The sequence below is a fragment of the Canis lupus genome, chromosome 10, assembly GCF_011100685.1.
Source record: "Canis lupus familiaris isolate Mischka breed German Shepherd chromosome 10, alternate assembly UU_Cfam_GSD_1.0, whole genome shotgun sequence".
NCBI lineage: Eukaryota > Metazoa > Chordata > Mammalia > Carnivora > Canidae > Canis > Canis lupus.
Window position 1 is genome coordinate 21,546,424 of NC_049231.1, and position 15,827 is coordinate 21,562,250.

General features: G+C 47.2%; 1 protein-coding gene across 3 annotated transcripts in view; it reads right to left on the bottom strand.

The window, feature by feature from the left end:
* The window catches only part of FBLN1 (fibulin 1), a 117,322-nt gene extending 101,495 nt beyond the window's left edge, over window positions 1–15,827 (bottom strand). For 2 of the 3 annotated variants that reach the window (XM_038550223.1, XM_038550225.1), the window contains exons 1-2: window positions 15,717–15,757; window positions 13,274–13,572 (exon numbers count right to left, since the gene is read on the bottom strand). In XM_038550223.1, the coding sequence (XP_038406151.1) occupies window positions 13,274–13,572; window positions 15,717–15,742 (325 nt within the window). In that variant the 5' untranslated portion in view covers window positions 15,743–15,757. Of the gene's footprint in view, window positions 1–13,273; window positions 13,573–15,716 lie in introns of all 3 variants that reach the window. The other variant, XM_038550224.1, reaches the window with a different exon arrangement.

The following is a 15,827-nucleotide window of genomic DNA, read 5'->3' on the forward strand; positions in this document are numbered from 1 at the left end:
TGAGGTGGTTTTGTTTTGGTTTGGTTTTGGAGATTTCCTGATATCTTCTATATACTAGTCCTTGTTGGATATGTGGTTTGCAAATATTTCTTCCTAGTCTGTAGCTTGTCTTCTTATCTTTTTAACAGGATGTTTCACAGAGCAAAACTTTTACATTTTAATGAGTCAAATTTATGAACGTCCCCTTTACTGAATAACGCTGTGGATGTCACTTCTGAGAACTCTTTGCCTAGTCCCAGATCACAAAGATTTTTCTCCCATGCATTTTTCTAAAAGTTTTACACTTTATTTATTTTTTAAAGATTTCATTTATTTATTCATGAGAGACACAGAGAGAGAGAGAGAGAGAGGCAGAGACACAGGCAGAGGGAGAAGCAGGCTCAATGCAGGGAGCCAGATGCGGGACTCGATCCCGGGTCTCCAGGGTCACAACCTGGGCCAAAGGTGGCTCTAAACCGCTGAGCCACCCGGGCTGCCCAGTTTTACACTTTAATTCCAGTCCTGAAACCAACAGTACCCTATGTGTTACCTAACTAGAATTTAAAGAAAAATTTCGGGAAAAAAATTTTAAAGTTTTACGTTTCACACATAAGTTTGTGGTCCATTTTGAGTTAATTTTTTAATGGATGGGAAACCTAGGTTGATGTTTGTTTGTTTGTTTGTTTGCTGAGAGATGGACATCTGGGTGGCTCAGTGGTTGAGCATTTGCCTTTGGCTTAGGGAGTGATCCCAGGATCCAGGATCGAGTTCCACATTGGGCTCCCTGCGTGGAGCCTGCTTCTCTCTCTGCCTATGTCTTTGCTTCTCTCTCTGTGTGTCTCTCATGAATAAAAGAATAAAATGTTAAAAAAATAATTTGCTGATGGATGTCCAGCTGCTTCAGCATCGTTTGTAGAAAAGGCTATCTCTCCTCTATGGGATTCTTTTATGCCTTTACCAAAAGTCAGTTGGACATAATCGAATGGGTCTATTTCTAGGCTCTTTATTCTGTTCTGTTGATCTATGTGTCTTTGCCTCTGTTGATAAAATAGTTTCAATTGCTTTAACTGTAGAATAAGTCTTCAAACTGGGTATGTGGATTCTCCCTCACTTTATTCTTCCCTTTCAAAACTGTTTTCTCTATTCGAGTTTCTTTATTTTTCCCTATAGATTTTGGAACAATCTTGTCTGTATCTATAAATTGTCTATATCTTGTTGGGGTTTTAAAAGGAATTGCATTAAACATGTATGTCCGTTTGGAGAGAATTGACGTCATTACTGTGTTGTGTCTTCCAATCCATGAACAAGGTATGTCTCTACATTTACTTAACTCTTATGTAATTTATTTCATCAGCATTATATAAATTTCATCCTGTATATGTTCTACTAGGTGTATACCTATGTATTCCATATTTTTGAGTGGTTATAAATGATACTATATTTTTAGTTTTGGCGTTCACATATTCATTGCTAATACACAGGAAAAATAGATTTCTGTGTATTTATCTTGTATTCTGAGATACTGCTGAACTCACTTATTAGTGCTAGGGTTTTTGTTTTTTGTTTTTTGTTTTTGCAGATTTCTTGGAATTTTTCTTGCAAATTATGCCATTTGTGAATAGGGACAGTATTATTTTTTCTTTTCCAATCTGTAATGTTCTTTATTCCTTTTCTTGCTTTAATATACTGGCTAGAACTTCCAATATCATGGTGAGTGAGAATGGTAAGAGCAGACCTTGCCTTGTTCCCGACTTTAGGGGGGAAGCATTCAGTCTGGTACCATTAAGTTTGAGGTTAGCTGCAGGGTTTTTGTAGATGCTCTTCATCAAGTTGAGGAAACCCCTCTCTATTTCTTTTTTCTGAGAGTTCTTTCATGAATGGGGTTGAATTTTGTCATATGCTTTTTCAGCATCAGTTGATATGATCATATTATTTTTCTTCTTTAGCTCATTAGTTTGTGCATTGATTGATTCTGAAATATTGAACCAGATTTCATTTCTGAAATAAACTCCATGTGTTATAAACCCCATGTGTCATGGTGTATAATTCTTTTTATATTGCTAAATTCTACTTACTTAGGGATATTTCGTTAGGGATGTTTGTATCTAAATTCATGAAGGATATTTGGTCCATAATTATTTTGTTTCTTTTTTTTTTATTGTCCTTTACCTTGTTTTGATATCAGTATAATACTAACTTCAAAAAAGCAAATTTGAGGTGTTCCTCCTTCTATTTCCTGGAAGAGACTGTGTAGAATTAATGTTAATTCTTCTTCTTTTTTCTTTTTTTTGGTAAAGATTTTATTTATATATTCATGAGAGACACACAGAGAGAGGCAGAGACACAGGCAGAGGGAGAAGCAGGCTCCCTGCAGGGAACCCGATGTGGGACTCAATCCCAGGATCCCTGGGTCACTCCCTGAGCCAAAGGCAGATGCTCAACCACTGAGCCACCCAGGCGTCCCGTTAATTCTTCTTTAAACATTTGGTAGTATTTTTCAGTAAAACTATCTGGGTCTGGAAAGTTCTTTCTTTCTTTTTTTTTTTTTTTACGAATTTTAAAACAATGAATTCATTTTTCTTAATAGTTATAGGGCTGTCCAAATGATCTGTTTCATATTGAGGATTTGTGATTAGTATGTGTTTTTGGAGAAGATGGCCCCTTTCATCTAATGTGTCAAATTTACTTGTGTACAGTTGTTCATATATTTCCCTTATTAACCCTTAAAAGCAGGTTCTGGAGTGATAGTCTCTATTACATTCCAGATGTTGGCAACTTGTATATTCTCTGTAATTTGTCAGTTTTACTGAGTTATTTTATTTTCTCAAAGAACCAACTCTTTGTTTTATAGATTTTTCTCTGCTTAAATTTTTTTCTTCTGTCTTCTGATTTCTGATCTTTATTATTTCCTTATGTCTGCTTTCTTTGGGTTTATTTTTTTCTCTTCCTCATATAGATTCTTGAGGTGGAATCCTAGATTATTGATTCAAGGTTATTCCTCTTTACTAACATATGCATATAGTGCTATAAATTTCCCTCTCGGCACTGCTTTAGCTGTTTCTCTCACATTTTGATATATTTTTATTTTAATTCAGCTCAATGTATTTTTTTTTACTTCCCTTGAGACTTCCTTTTTGACCTATGGATTATTTAGAAGCATGTTGTTTCCTTTCCAAGTGTCTGGAGATTTTCCTTTTAGCTTTTGGTCATTGGTTTCCAGTTGGCTTCCATTGTGATTAGAGAACACACCGTATGGCTTCAATTCTTTTAATTTTTTTGAGGTCTGTGTTATGGCCCAGGATATATGGTCTGTCTTGTTGCATGTTTCCTGGCAATTAAAAGAATGTGTGTCCTGCTTTTGCTGGGTAGGCTGTTCTATAAATGTTGTTTAGCTCCTGTTGGTCAGTTGTGTCATTGAGTTCTGTATCTCTGTTGATATTTTGTCTGGCTATTCTATCAATCATTAAGGAGGCATGTTGAAGTCCCCAAATATATAAATGTAGATTTATCTATTTCTTTTCTCAATCTTATCCATTTTTCTTTCACATATTTTGCAACTCTGTTATTGCACATTCAGAATTGGTGTCTCTTGTTGTTGGATCTGTCCTTTTATCATCATATAATCCCTATCTCCAGTAATTTGCTTTGCTCTGAAATCTACTTCATCTGATATTATTAATACAGCCATCTGGGGGATCCCTGGGTGGCTCAGTGGTTTGGCACCTGCCTTTGGCCCAGGGAGCGATCCTGAGGTCCTGGGATCAAGTCCCGCATTGGGGTCCCTGCAGGGAGCCTGCTTCTCCCTTTGCCTGTGTCTCTGCCTCTCTCTCTCTATGTCTATCGTGAATAAATAAAATCTTTAAAAAAAATACAGCCATCTGCTTTCCTTGATTAATATTTACAGGATCTTTCTCTACCCTTTTGATTCTAACCTGCCTTTACCATTGTGAGTTTCTTGTGGACAGCATATAGTTAGGTCATTTAAAAAAATCCATTATGCTGAGGTGCCTGGGTGACCCTCTGACTCTTGATTTTGGCTGGAGTTGTGGACTTGGGGTAGTGAGATTGAGCTCTGCATTGAGCCCTGCTTTGGGCTCTGAGATCAGTGTGGAGTCTGATTGGGATTCTTTCCCTCAACTTGTCCTTCAACCTCTGCTCCCTACTCCCCGCAATCTCTCTCTCTCTCTCAAATAATAAAATTTAAAAAAAATTTTTTTAATCCACTCTGCTACTCTCATCTTTTAATTGCCTATTTCTGTCCATTAGTGGTCTTCACATGGTAAATGACCATTTACATTTAATCTAATTACTGACATATTAGGGCTTATGTCTCCCTTTTGTTTTTCTTTTATATTTGTTCTATTTTTTTTTTCATTTCTCTGTTTCCCCCCATCATCCTGTGAGTTACTTGAATATTTTTTTGGTTACATTTTCATTTGTTTATCATGTTTTTTAATATATTGCTTTGTATAACTGTTTCTGTAGTTGCTTTAGGTATTACATCATATATACATAGCTCATCACAATCTATATTGGTATCACTTCACTTTGATCAGAATGAAGTGTAGAAATTGTACCTTCCTTCAGGTTCCTTTACTCTCTCTCTCATTTATAGTTGTTTTAAATATTCCCTCTACATATATTTGAAACCACATTAGCCAGTTTTTGCTTCAGTGTCAAACATAATTTAGAAAACTCAAGAGGAGAAGGAACACTCATCGTATTTTCCCATCCCTTTGCTTGCTTTCCCGGTGTTAGAAGGTTCTTCATTTTCTTGTTTCCTTTCGGTTTAGAAAACTTCCTTTAGCAATTATTTTAGGATAGTTTGGCTGAGAAAAATTCCTCTTAGTTTTTCTTCGTCTGATAATGTCTTGGTTTCTCTTTCATTTCAAGAATATGTTCCCTGTGTACAGAATTCTGAATTTTTCCTTTCGGTCCTGTTAAATATCATGTCACTTTCTTCTGGCCTTTGTGATTTCTGATGAGGAGTCTGCTGTTGTTGGAATGGTTTCCCCTATAGGTAGAATGTCCTTTTCCTCCTGCTTCTTTCAAGAATTTTGTCTTTGTCTTTACTTTTCAGAATTTTGACTATGATGTGTCTTGGTGTGTATTTCTTTAAATTTATCATATTTGGAATTCGCTCACCTTATTGAAGCTATAGTTTATGTTTCTTGCCAAATTTGGGAACTTTTCAGTTATTATTTCTACCCCACCCTCTTTCTCTTCCCCTTCCAAGACTCTTATGTAACAGTATTTGATCTTTGTTATAATCCCATGGATCACTGGGGCTCTGTTCATTCCCGCCCCCCTCCAATCTGTTCTCCTTCAGTTGTCCAAATCAGATGATTTGGACCTCACAGATTCTTTCCTTCATCTATCTCCTATTTCTTTGCTGAGACTTACTATTTTTCATTTGCCTTGAGCATACTCATAATTGCTTGCTGAAGCATTTTTATCAATAGGTGCTTTGCAATCTTAGCCAGATTATGTAACACCTCTGCCATCTCAGGGTTGATATCTATTTTTTTTAAAACATTTTATTTATTTATTCATGAGAGACACAGAAAGAGAGGCAGAGACATAGGCAGAGAGAGAGGCAGGCTCCCCGTGGGGAACCCGATGCAAGACTCAATCCCAGGACTCCAGGATCACGCCCTGACCCAAAGGCAGATGCCCAACCACTGAGCCACCCAGGTGCCCCTGGTTGGTATCTATTTATTGTCTTTTTTCATTCTATTTGAGATCTTTCTGGTTCTTGGTATGATGAGTGATTTTCAAGTGAAACCTGGGCATTCTCATATTACGTATGCAATTCTGGGTCTTATTTAAACCTTCTGTTTCAGCTGGCTTTCTCTCATACCATTCTGGCCAGGGAAGCAGGGGCCCTGCCTCATTATTGCCAGGTGGAGATAGACATCCTCGTTTTCCACTCAGCCTTCATTGACACCCAAGGTGGAGGCTTCCCATCCCCTCTGGGGGGTTGGGTAGGCGTTCTGGCTCCCTGTTGAGCCTCCCCTGAAATCTCCCTGGCTGGGACGGATAGAGAGGCTTTGTTACCTCTCTGCACCTGGAGCCCGGGTTGGGGTAAGGGGAGGGTGACCTGTTACTATTGGGACATGGTGAAGGTCCTAACTCTACTTGGCCTCCTCTGACAAAAGCCACATGGGGAGGAGGAAAAATGCTTTTGGCCCTGCCGAGGTGGGGTAGACGTTGAGACTGACACCACAGGAGAGGGGCCTCGTTACCAGCTGGCAGGGATGGCAGTCCTGGCTCCCCACTCGGCCATCTCTGACACCAGCCCAGTGGGGATGTTGAGGCCCCTCATTGCAGCCTGGGGTGGGTGTGTGCGCAATGCCATGTTTTCTTCTGTGCGCTTAGCTAAAATAGGGCAGTTTTTGTCTAAAAGTTTTCTGTCTTGCTGGGCTGCCTCTTCTCGGTCCTTTGGCTAGAGAGAACAGGCTTTTGTTGGGCTTCTGGTTGCCTGTGCCTGCTGGCATTTCCAGATGGCAGCTTCCTCGGCTCCAAGTCTAGGATACGGCAAAAGAGAACGCAGGGAACTCACCACCCGTGTTGTTTCTTGGGTCTTGAGGCCCCTTGTCGGCTTTCCTGCTTCTTTCCATTGTTTAGAATCATCTTGTATAAAATGTTCAGTTTTTAACTGAACATTACTTTTAGTACTTAGTGGGAGGAATAAGGAAAAGCATATCTACTCCATCTTCCCAGAAGCAGAAAAGCCTGTGTGCTATTTTTGCAACTTCCTGTGACTCTATGACTATTTCAAAAGAAAAGGTTAAAAAGAAATTTTAACATAGGTGTCTCACCAATTTCTTCAAGTACCAGAATCTAGGAAAGTTTTGTTTTTTTTTTTAACTCTAAAAGAAGAAAACTATCCATCGATTGAAGTTGATGTGTGATAAATTCCAAAGGACAGCAGCCCAGAGGAAGAGGCAAGCATGGGACCAACTTTGGCGGGAGTGGGTTTACCAAGGCAACGGGACCGTGAACAGCACCGGCAGTGCCCAGGGAGACAGGGCCGGGCAGGCAGCTCAGGACAGACCTGTGGGTGGTGTCTCTGAAGATTATGAAGCACTTTTTGGGGCACTTGGGTGGCTCAGTTGGGTGTCAGCCTTTGGCTCAAGTCATGATCCCTGTGTTCTGGGGTTAAGCCCCAGGTCCGGCTCCCTGCTCAGTGGGGAGTCTGCTTCTCTCTCTCTCCCTGCTCATGTGCTCTCTCTCTTTCTCCCTCTCAAATAAATAATAAAATAAAAATCTTAAAAAAAAAAAAGATTATGGGGACACCTGGGTGGCTCAGTGGTTAAGCGTCTGCCTTCGGCTCAGGGTGTGATCCTGGGATCCAGGATCGAGTTCCATATCAGGCTCCTTGCAGGGAGCCTGCTTCTCCCTCTGCCTGTGTCTCTGCCTCTCTGTGTCTCTCATAAATAAATAAATAAATAAATAAATAAATAAATAAATAAAATCTTTTAAAAATAAAATAAAGATTATAAAGCACTCTTCAATCAAAAGGCATTGCTACTGCTAACCCAGTGGGGGTCCTTGAGTGCCTGCCTTTGATTCTGAGGTGAGCACCAGCCCAGGAGGTACACAAGCATAGCACGAGAGCTGGAAGTGCCCATGGGTGCCACCTGCCCACCCCTCCTTTACAGCAGGAAGCGAGGTCCCAGCTGCAGCCACAGCGAGGCTGATGGCAGTGGGCCCGGGGAAGGCCGTCTGGCTGCCCGGGAGAGGGGACCAAAGGAGAGGCCTACGGCGGAGGCCCAGCTGGCCAGCCGGACTCCAGGCTAGAGGAGATGGGAGCATCTGGAAAACATCACTCACTTTGACCAATCAGTGTTTTTAAAAGCCAAACAAAGCCACAGTGAGCACAGCCGGCTTTTCTCCCCCCTTCCAAGTAGAACAGCACATCTGGGTGTTTCATCTGACTTCACAGTTGTTTGCTGCCATGGATCCCCTGGGGACCGCATGAGCCTCTTGCAGTCGGACACATTCACCCATGTTTAACTCCAGAAAGTGGCCTGATATCCCGAAAACAAATTAACACCTGCTTTAGGAAAACCGGATGGGTATTTCTGTGTTTCCATTGTTAGTGCATGGAAGGGCACCAGTGCGTGGAAGGGCACAGTGCAGGTAGAAAAAAAGCTTCTGCCTCCACAAGGAGGCCATTCGACATGGGAACCACTCCCTCTTCCTCACAGCACCCCCTTCCTGGGGGTCCCTTCTGTGACCCTCCCTCCCCTGGGGCTTCTCCTGTCCCACTGGCTACGGGTGGGACCTGGGTTGGGTTTTGGATCCTCTCTCTTCCCTGCCCACTCTCTCTCCTGAGTCCATGCTTCCTCTCCTGCAGATCCAGTTACCATCTCTTTGTCCCTCACTCCCAGATTCACAGCTCAGACCAAGCCCTTCCCTCTGAACCTAGACATACACATGCAACACCTCCTCTGGGATGTGCCCGGGATCTCAGGACCCACCACTGACTGAGGACAGTGAACACAGAGAAGCTGCAAGACGTCCCTGGACAACTGCTTGTGGTCGGAGCTCAGGGCCCAGAAGAAGGAAGGAGGGAGCTGTTCTTGGAAAAGATCAAAACCATTACTCCTGACATAGGTATTGAAAGATGAAGAAGAGGCGTTTGGCAGGTAGACCAGATGGAGAGGGATAGTCTGGCGGACAGACGGTCTATACCAAGGTTCAGAGGTATGACAGGGTTTTCTGAGTGCCACTGGGGCAGTGTGGGTGCGGGGGCCCCAGGACACTTGGCTGCACTGATGCCCAGAAGGGCAGAGACAGTCATGGAGTCAGATTTGTGTTTTTAATAGAACCTTGGACCCACGGTTCTGTACTCTCCAATAACAACCTCGGTGTCCCCATCCGGTAAATGGAAATAATAACACAACCTACCTCCTAGGATGGTGGCACAGGCTAAACAAGATTGTGTGCCTGGCACACTGTAAGAGCAGGACAACACAACCTATTTCCTTGTGTCTCTGTTGTCATTTGTCAGGCCCTGAGGCCGAAGGGCAGGTCCTGGGATGCCTGGGTGGCTCAGTGGTTGAGCGTCTGCCTCCAGCCCAGAGCATGATCCCAGGGTCCCAGGATCGAGTCCTGCATCGGGCTCCCCACAGGGAGCCTGCTTCTCCCTCTGCCTGTGTCTCTGCCTCTCTCTGTGTGTCTCTCATGAATAAATAAATAAAATCAATAAAATAAAATTAAAAAGGGCAGGTTCTGGAAGACGTGGCTGTGCTCTTGTGATTGACAGCTGCCTTGTTCAGGGAAGTCAGCACTGCACGGTGCAAAGCTGTTGACTGCACACAGATGCCAGGCTGAGGGTGCGTGGTGGCCCGGATGCCACCCTCTGCAAGCTGGCAAAGGACTACGCCCGTCCAGGGAGCAGGCAATTTTTCCCAACTTACCAAGCTCTGTGTTGGGAGTAGGACCTGGGGGCTTCTTCTAATTGACAACTGTAGTCCCGGGGCCCCTGGGAACAGCGAGGGCAACTTCATTGTCCCTTCCATTTGGTCTGAGGGCCAGAAGCCAGGAGGACTTCTCACCGTGGTGTTGGTGGGGTGCGGGACCACTGGGAGAGAGAGGGCCACTCCCTCGAGCCCCAGGACAGGGCCCCCTCCATGGAGGGCACTTCCAGGAGCAGTTAGATGCCCCGTGGAATTCCACGTTAAAATAAGGTCCTTAGACCTTTGGGAGCGAGTGCCCACGTGAGCGTCTGTCTCTCCAGCTCTACCTGACTGTTGTGTTCAATACAGAACTTAGAGCCAAATAAACCTGCATTCGATCTCAGTGTCCCCACACCCCCCGCAGCTGTGGCTTGACACCCAGGGTTTGGTTTTGTCCTCTAGAACCTGGTGCAACAGTGACCGCTGCTCCCGTCACGCACGGCGGACAGGAGCCCCAAGTGACCAAAAGCGCAGATGGTGACCAGCACAGTGCCTGGCACACAGCAGCCGCGCCAGGAACTCCAGCAACACCTCTCCACCCCAGGCGGGGAAAACATGCACCAGTACTTTCCACTGACACCGCTAGAAGGTTGCGATCTGGCCAGAGGTTTATTTTAATTAGCTAACAGCAGGAAAAGTTGATTCAGGAATGCAAGTGCTTGATGATTTCCCCAGGTGGCAGGACAAAATATCGAATGGCAAAAACAAACTGACAAACATTCTTGAGGAGAAAGAGAGAGAGAGAGAGAGAGAGAGAGAGAGAGAGAGAGAGAGAGAGAGAGAGTCCTGTTAATGGCACTGCCTAAATATAGCAAAGTGTATTTTTGTAGAACACAAAAATGGTGCCCGAGCCGTGCAGGAAAATACGGCTTCTTCCCAAATTTTCCGTCCAGCTCTTTCTTGAATCCAGCCGGGCAGCCACTTCTGGAAGCATCCAGCTGAGGAGCGTCGGCCTCATGAACCTGGGTGCTAGGCACCTAGCGGGTGGAGAGACAGGGCTCGGCAAGTTTCCGTCCCTTCTCAAAAAATCCAGTATAGCAGCCCAACTGCAAATTCTCAGTTCCATGGGGCTTGTCTCAGTCTGTGTGTTTGTTTGTTTTAGATTTTATTTATTTATTCACGAGACACACAGGGAGAGAGACAGAGACACAGGCAGAGGGAGAAGCAGGGCCCCTGCAGGGAGCCCAATGAGGGACTTGATCCCAGGACCCCGGGGTCAGGCCCTGAGCTGAAGGCAGATGCTCCACCACTGAGCCACCCAGGCACCCCCCGGTGAGCACAACCCCACGAAGGGCCCACAGAGACAGGATCTGGTCCGAGGCACGCAGACGACCGGGAGGCCCCTAATTGGGACCAGGTGAGCGGAGGCGTCCGCGGGGAGTCAGCCTGGCCTCTGACAGCAGCATTCCCCCCGAATTCCTTCGCTCTGATTTCGACACAGGCCATCACAACACCATGCAGAACCAATTAGGCCGTGCTCCGCAGAGGAGGCCAGGGCTCCGGTTGAGGCGGCTACAAGTGGGCGCCTTAGGAGCCCCTCCAGCTCCCCCCGCGGTTCTGTGACCCGCCCGGGCCCGGAGCCCACGCCTGCCTTCCCGAAGGAAAACCACACGTCGTTGATCATGAGTTCACTGAAACGGGCGAATGATCCCGTGGATGTTCGACAAATTGGTGACTGCAACGCAGGCCGCTCCTGGGAGCTGCCGGGGGACGGGGCCCCCGGAAAGGGGGGGGGTCTGTGTACGTTAGAGGAACAGAGAGTGAAGCCTCCCCCCCCCACCCCAGATAGCTGTTTGCAGCTCCCTGAGGGCCAAGGGAGGTGCTGGGGGCAGAGGGCAGGGCTTGGGGCAATGGGAGCTGTCGGGGGAGGAGGCTGGCGTCAGATCAGAGGATGCATCCCTGTGATCTTCTCAGCGAACCTCTCTCTCGAGGGCAGACTTAGGATGCTCACAGGCACGATGGGGGAAGCTAGCCCAGGCCTTCACGGGGAGGGGGGGGAGCGAGCGAGTGCTCCACACATTGAGCTTGGATAGGGTGGGCGCAGAGGCACCGCTGCCCTTGCGGTCCTCCTGGCCCTCCGCCTGCCCGCCCCCAGGTCTTAGCTCTACCAACCGAGGGCACAACCGTGGGCCAGCGACGTCGATGACCAGGGCCTCAGTTTCTCACCCGCAGATGGGCGGGGGCATGGCGTAGAGCTCACAGGCTGTTGTCGGGATTACACGGGATAATCCAGGCTGAGGGTGAAGTAGGGACTCAGCGAGCCTCAACTATTGTCCCGATTCTGCTTGACAAAACCCGCACGGAGCTCTTCTTCCTAGTTTTACCTTTCAGGGCAGACTGGTTGGGGAGCTATCTTAGGGAGGTAGGGTCTTTGCATTCACCCAGCAAATATTTATTCCCTGGCTGCCTTCTAGGAACAAAGCAAATCATACAAATCTGTTACTCATCAGAGCTCCTGGAGGCTGCAGCGAGCAAGCCTCGAGGCACCGGGGAGATGCTCGCCCAGACCCCGGCAGCCCACCCCAGGTGAGAGGTGGTGAGGGACAGAGATCACCCTGGGCAGAGTGGTCTCTGTCCCCTCTCGTGATTCGAAAGCACAAAACCCAAGTGAAAGGCCATGGTGTTCGGAGAGGGGCCGTGGGGGAGCTTGTGGCTGGGCCTACCTGTCGACCGCTCAGCTCGGCCCATCCACCGTCTTGCTAAAGCTAACTGGCTTCCCCAGCCCACAGGCATCGGCCCAACCTCTTGGCCTCCTCAGGGCTCAAGGTTCTTCTCAAGCTGGTTCTGCCTGCCTCTGGTCCCTCTTTCTAGAAACTTTCCTTTCAGTCTTCCTACCTATACATCCTTCACCCATCTGGGTCATCTCCGCGTCCTGGGTCCCGCTCAGCGTAGGTGCCAGAGTCCTGCCACCAGACCATCAATTCCATCATCTAGGATGCAGCACACAGGAAGGAGGAAGAGGCACAGTCTCACAGGGGGGTGGGGGTGTCCTGCTCTCAGGGCCATTCCTGGAAGCTCCCTTCCATCCTTACACTAAATTCTATATAAGAGTATATTGTTGTTGTTGTTCTTTACATTTTTCTCAGAAGGTGGAATTCAAGTGGAGACATCGAAAGATTCAGGTCTCGAAAAAAGCCACAGCCAAGTGGGATCTGGATTCTTCCAAAGATCCCTTCGGCTGGAGGGGCGGGGAGCAAGCTGTCGGAGGTGGGCAAGAGGAGGCTGATGTAATGGTCCAGATTCTGCAAGATGACCCACACACACACACACCAGGACAGGAGCCAAGGGGATGGAGAAGAGGGGACCGGCGCTTGGTTGACGTGGATGTGACATGGGTGGTGGAGGGGCAGATCAGGAGAGAGTCCTAGATCTCCTGCCCAGGACCAGGACCAGCGGGTGCCTTTCTCCAACGTGGGATTGGCAGATAGAAGAGCAGATCTGGGGGGAATGATGATCCAGTTCGGACACACTGAGTCTGAGGTGCCTATGGGACATCTGAGTGGAGATTTCTAGTAGCAGAAAAAGAAGCTCAGAGCAGAAGTGGGGGCTAGAGGTTTTATTTGCACTCCAGGACATTTCCTACCAGCTGGGGGACACCTTCCCCCAAGGCGCCTCACCCCAGTCTTCCGGATGCCTGGAGACAGGAGGAGGCAGGAGACCCGAGTATTGCAACATCCTGAGGTGATTTATAGGGAAAACGTCTTGTGTGTTTGTTTCTCAGCACTGCCTTCCAAGAGCGAATCTAAAACCCCACATTCTGATCCTCAGTGTAATTTCCAGTCATTCCCACCGACAACATTTGGTTCTTATTACCGAAAGATACTCACACAGATGTAGCATTAGAATCTTGGCTCTGATGGGTGAAGAAAACAAGATAATCGAGAGTCTTGCAGCAACCCTCAGACATTTACGATTCCAAGAAATGGTTGTTGGATCACGCCTCCAGAATGGCCATTTTCGGTGAGATTCTGCGTGGAAGACAGCCAGCCACTCGGGAAATTTCAGCCGGTCTGTCTGAGCTTGTACCCGGAGGCCCCTCGACGGTGAGTCCCGTAGGGACAAGGGCCTGGGCATTGTCTCTTGGCGTCCCCAGCCAGGCACACGGACAGTACTCCCTGAGGACCTGCTGACCGAGAAAAGGAACAACTGAGCCTCACAAGTCAGGACAAGCTAGTTTTTCTCATTTGACATTTCCTTCCAAAGGTTTCAAGGGCTTCTTAAAAGGAGAGGTGGCTTCTCTGAGACAGAGATGGAAAAGTGTTTACAGAGTTTTGAAATTGGATGGAGAACTTTCTCCTTGCCTTGGTCAAAATCTATAATATTCAATGATTTGGGCCCTTTCATTATACGTTATACATTACTGGTATAGCGCTCGCTCACGAACCCTGGATATCCCCCAGCGTATTTTTAAGGATTTATTTTTATTTTAGGGAGAGAGTGAGAGCGAGTGCAAGAGCTGGGGGAGGGGCAGTAGGAGAGACTCTCAAGCAGACCCCCTCCTGAGCGTGGAGCCCAGCGTGGGGCTCGATCCCAGGACCCTGAGATCATGACCTGAGCTGAAACCAAGAGTCTGACACTTAACCAACCGAGCCACCCAGGCGCCTTCCCATCCTCTTTTTCAAAGATTTATTTATTTTTATTTGAGAGAGAGAGAGAGAGAGACACTAGTCAAGTATATCCTTACATAATAATAGCTAACATTTATGACGTTTATCCTATGTGCCAAGCACTTTAGTGACCCATCTCTTTTAGTTCCCACAATTCTGGGCCAATGATATGCTTATTATCTCTATTTTATAGATGTGGAAACGGGCCTTGGAAGGTCATTTTTCCAAGGGCACATGGGTTGCAAGAGGCAGAGCTGCTATTTGAGCCCCAGGAATGTGACTCTGCAGCCCACGTACCCACAGTTTCCGACTGCTTCTGTGTGCCAATGATAAGCCACAGGTGGTGGGATGACGCCTCCAGGGACATTCATCCGCTTACTCCTCTTGGCAACTCTGACAGATAGGTCAGTGCTATGATCCCATTTTGCAGCTGGGGAAACTGAGCCTCGCAGAGATAAAGCCACTTGTGTGAAGTCACGTGAAATGACAGAGCCTGAACCCGCATCCAAGGGACAGCAGTGTGCACCTTTGTCTTCCCACAGGCCCCAGGTCTCCACACTGGACCCCATGACTTCACAGGGGTCCTGTCACACAACAGGTGTCTCCATCCAGCTCCCCCAGGGTGTGCAGGCTGACGGGGGAGGGCCTCAGCCCCGGGAACCCCCAGGACCCTCTGGGGCCCCAGTGCAATTGTGGACGAGCCAGGCATGGCTCAGGGAGCCCTGGAGAGAAGCAAAAGAAATCCGGCTATGGGGATGCTGGGTGGCTCAGCAGTTGAGAGTCTGCCTTCAGCTCTGGGAGTGATCCTGGAGACACGGGATCGAGTCCCACATGGGGCTCCCTGCATGGAGCCTGCTTCTCCCTCTGCCTGTGTCTCTGCCTCTCTGTGTGTGTGTGTGTGTGTCTCATAAATAAATAAATAAATAAATAAATAAATAAATAAATAAATAAATATATAAATAAAATCTTAAAGAAAGAAAGAAAGAAAACGGGCTAGTGTAGCTAATTCTGCACCGAGGAAACCCCTAACCAAACACCGATGCCTTCCTATGTCAGTGGGGACACCTCCCCACCCCGTCTCATGCACGCTTCCATATGGAAGGAATCAGGAGTCTGATTGAATTCTGTCCCCCTTCTGGGGCTTGCTTGCCTGGCGGGACTGAGTCAAGATCAGGAAAACCTCTCTCTTCCCCAGTGATGCTTCTGTGACCACACAGCTCCGTGACCCCCTGACCCCAGGACCTACCCCTTAGCCTGCCAACTTGCAGCCCAGGAGAGAGAACTGGGCCCCAAGAGCCTCAAGTCATCTGGGATGCTGCCAGCTGTGGGGCAAGCCCCGGAGCCCATTCTTGCCTGGTAGTCAATGGATCCAGGAGTGACGGGATCCTGCATGGACCCCTGCCTGGACCAGCCAAGCAAGCAGGCTTTTCTCCAATTCAGGATGGAGAGCAGGTCTCTGCCTGTGTCGCTGCCTTTCTCTGTGTGTCTCTCATGGGTAAATAAATAAAATCTTAAAAAAAAAATAAAAAGAAGCAGATAACCTTCCCCATGTCTGCAGCATTATCTGGCTCCAGGCCACCATCACCCCCACTTGGATAATTCCTGTGGGCTCCCCTCCTGTCCTCTGCTTCATCTCTGTTTCCTTCCCACACACCAGTCTTACCGCAGCAGCCAGAGTTGTCTCCACATGCAAGTCAAATTGCACCATGCTCAAAATCCTCCAAATCACCAGTCTTACTCCCAGGGAACATTAAAATCCTTGCAAAGGCCTGTA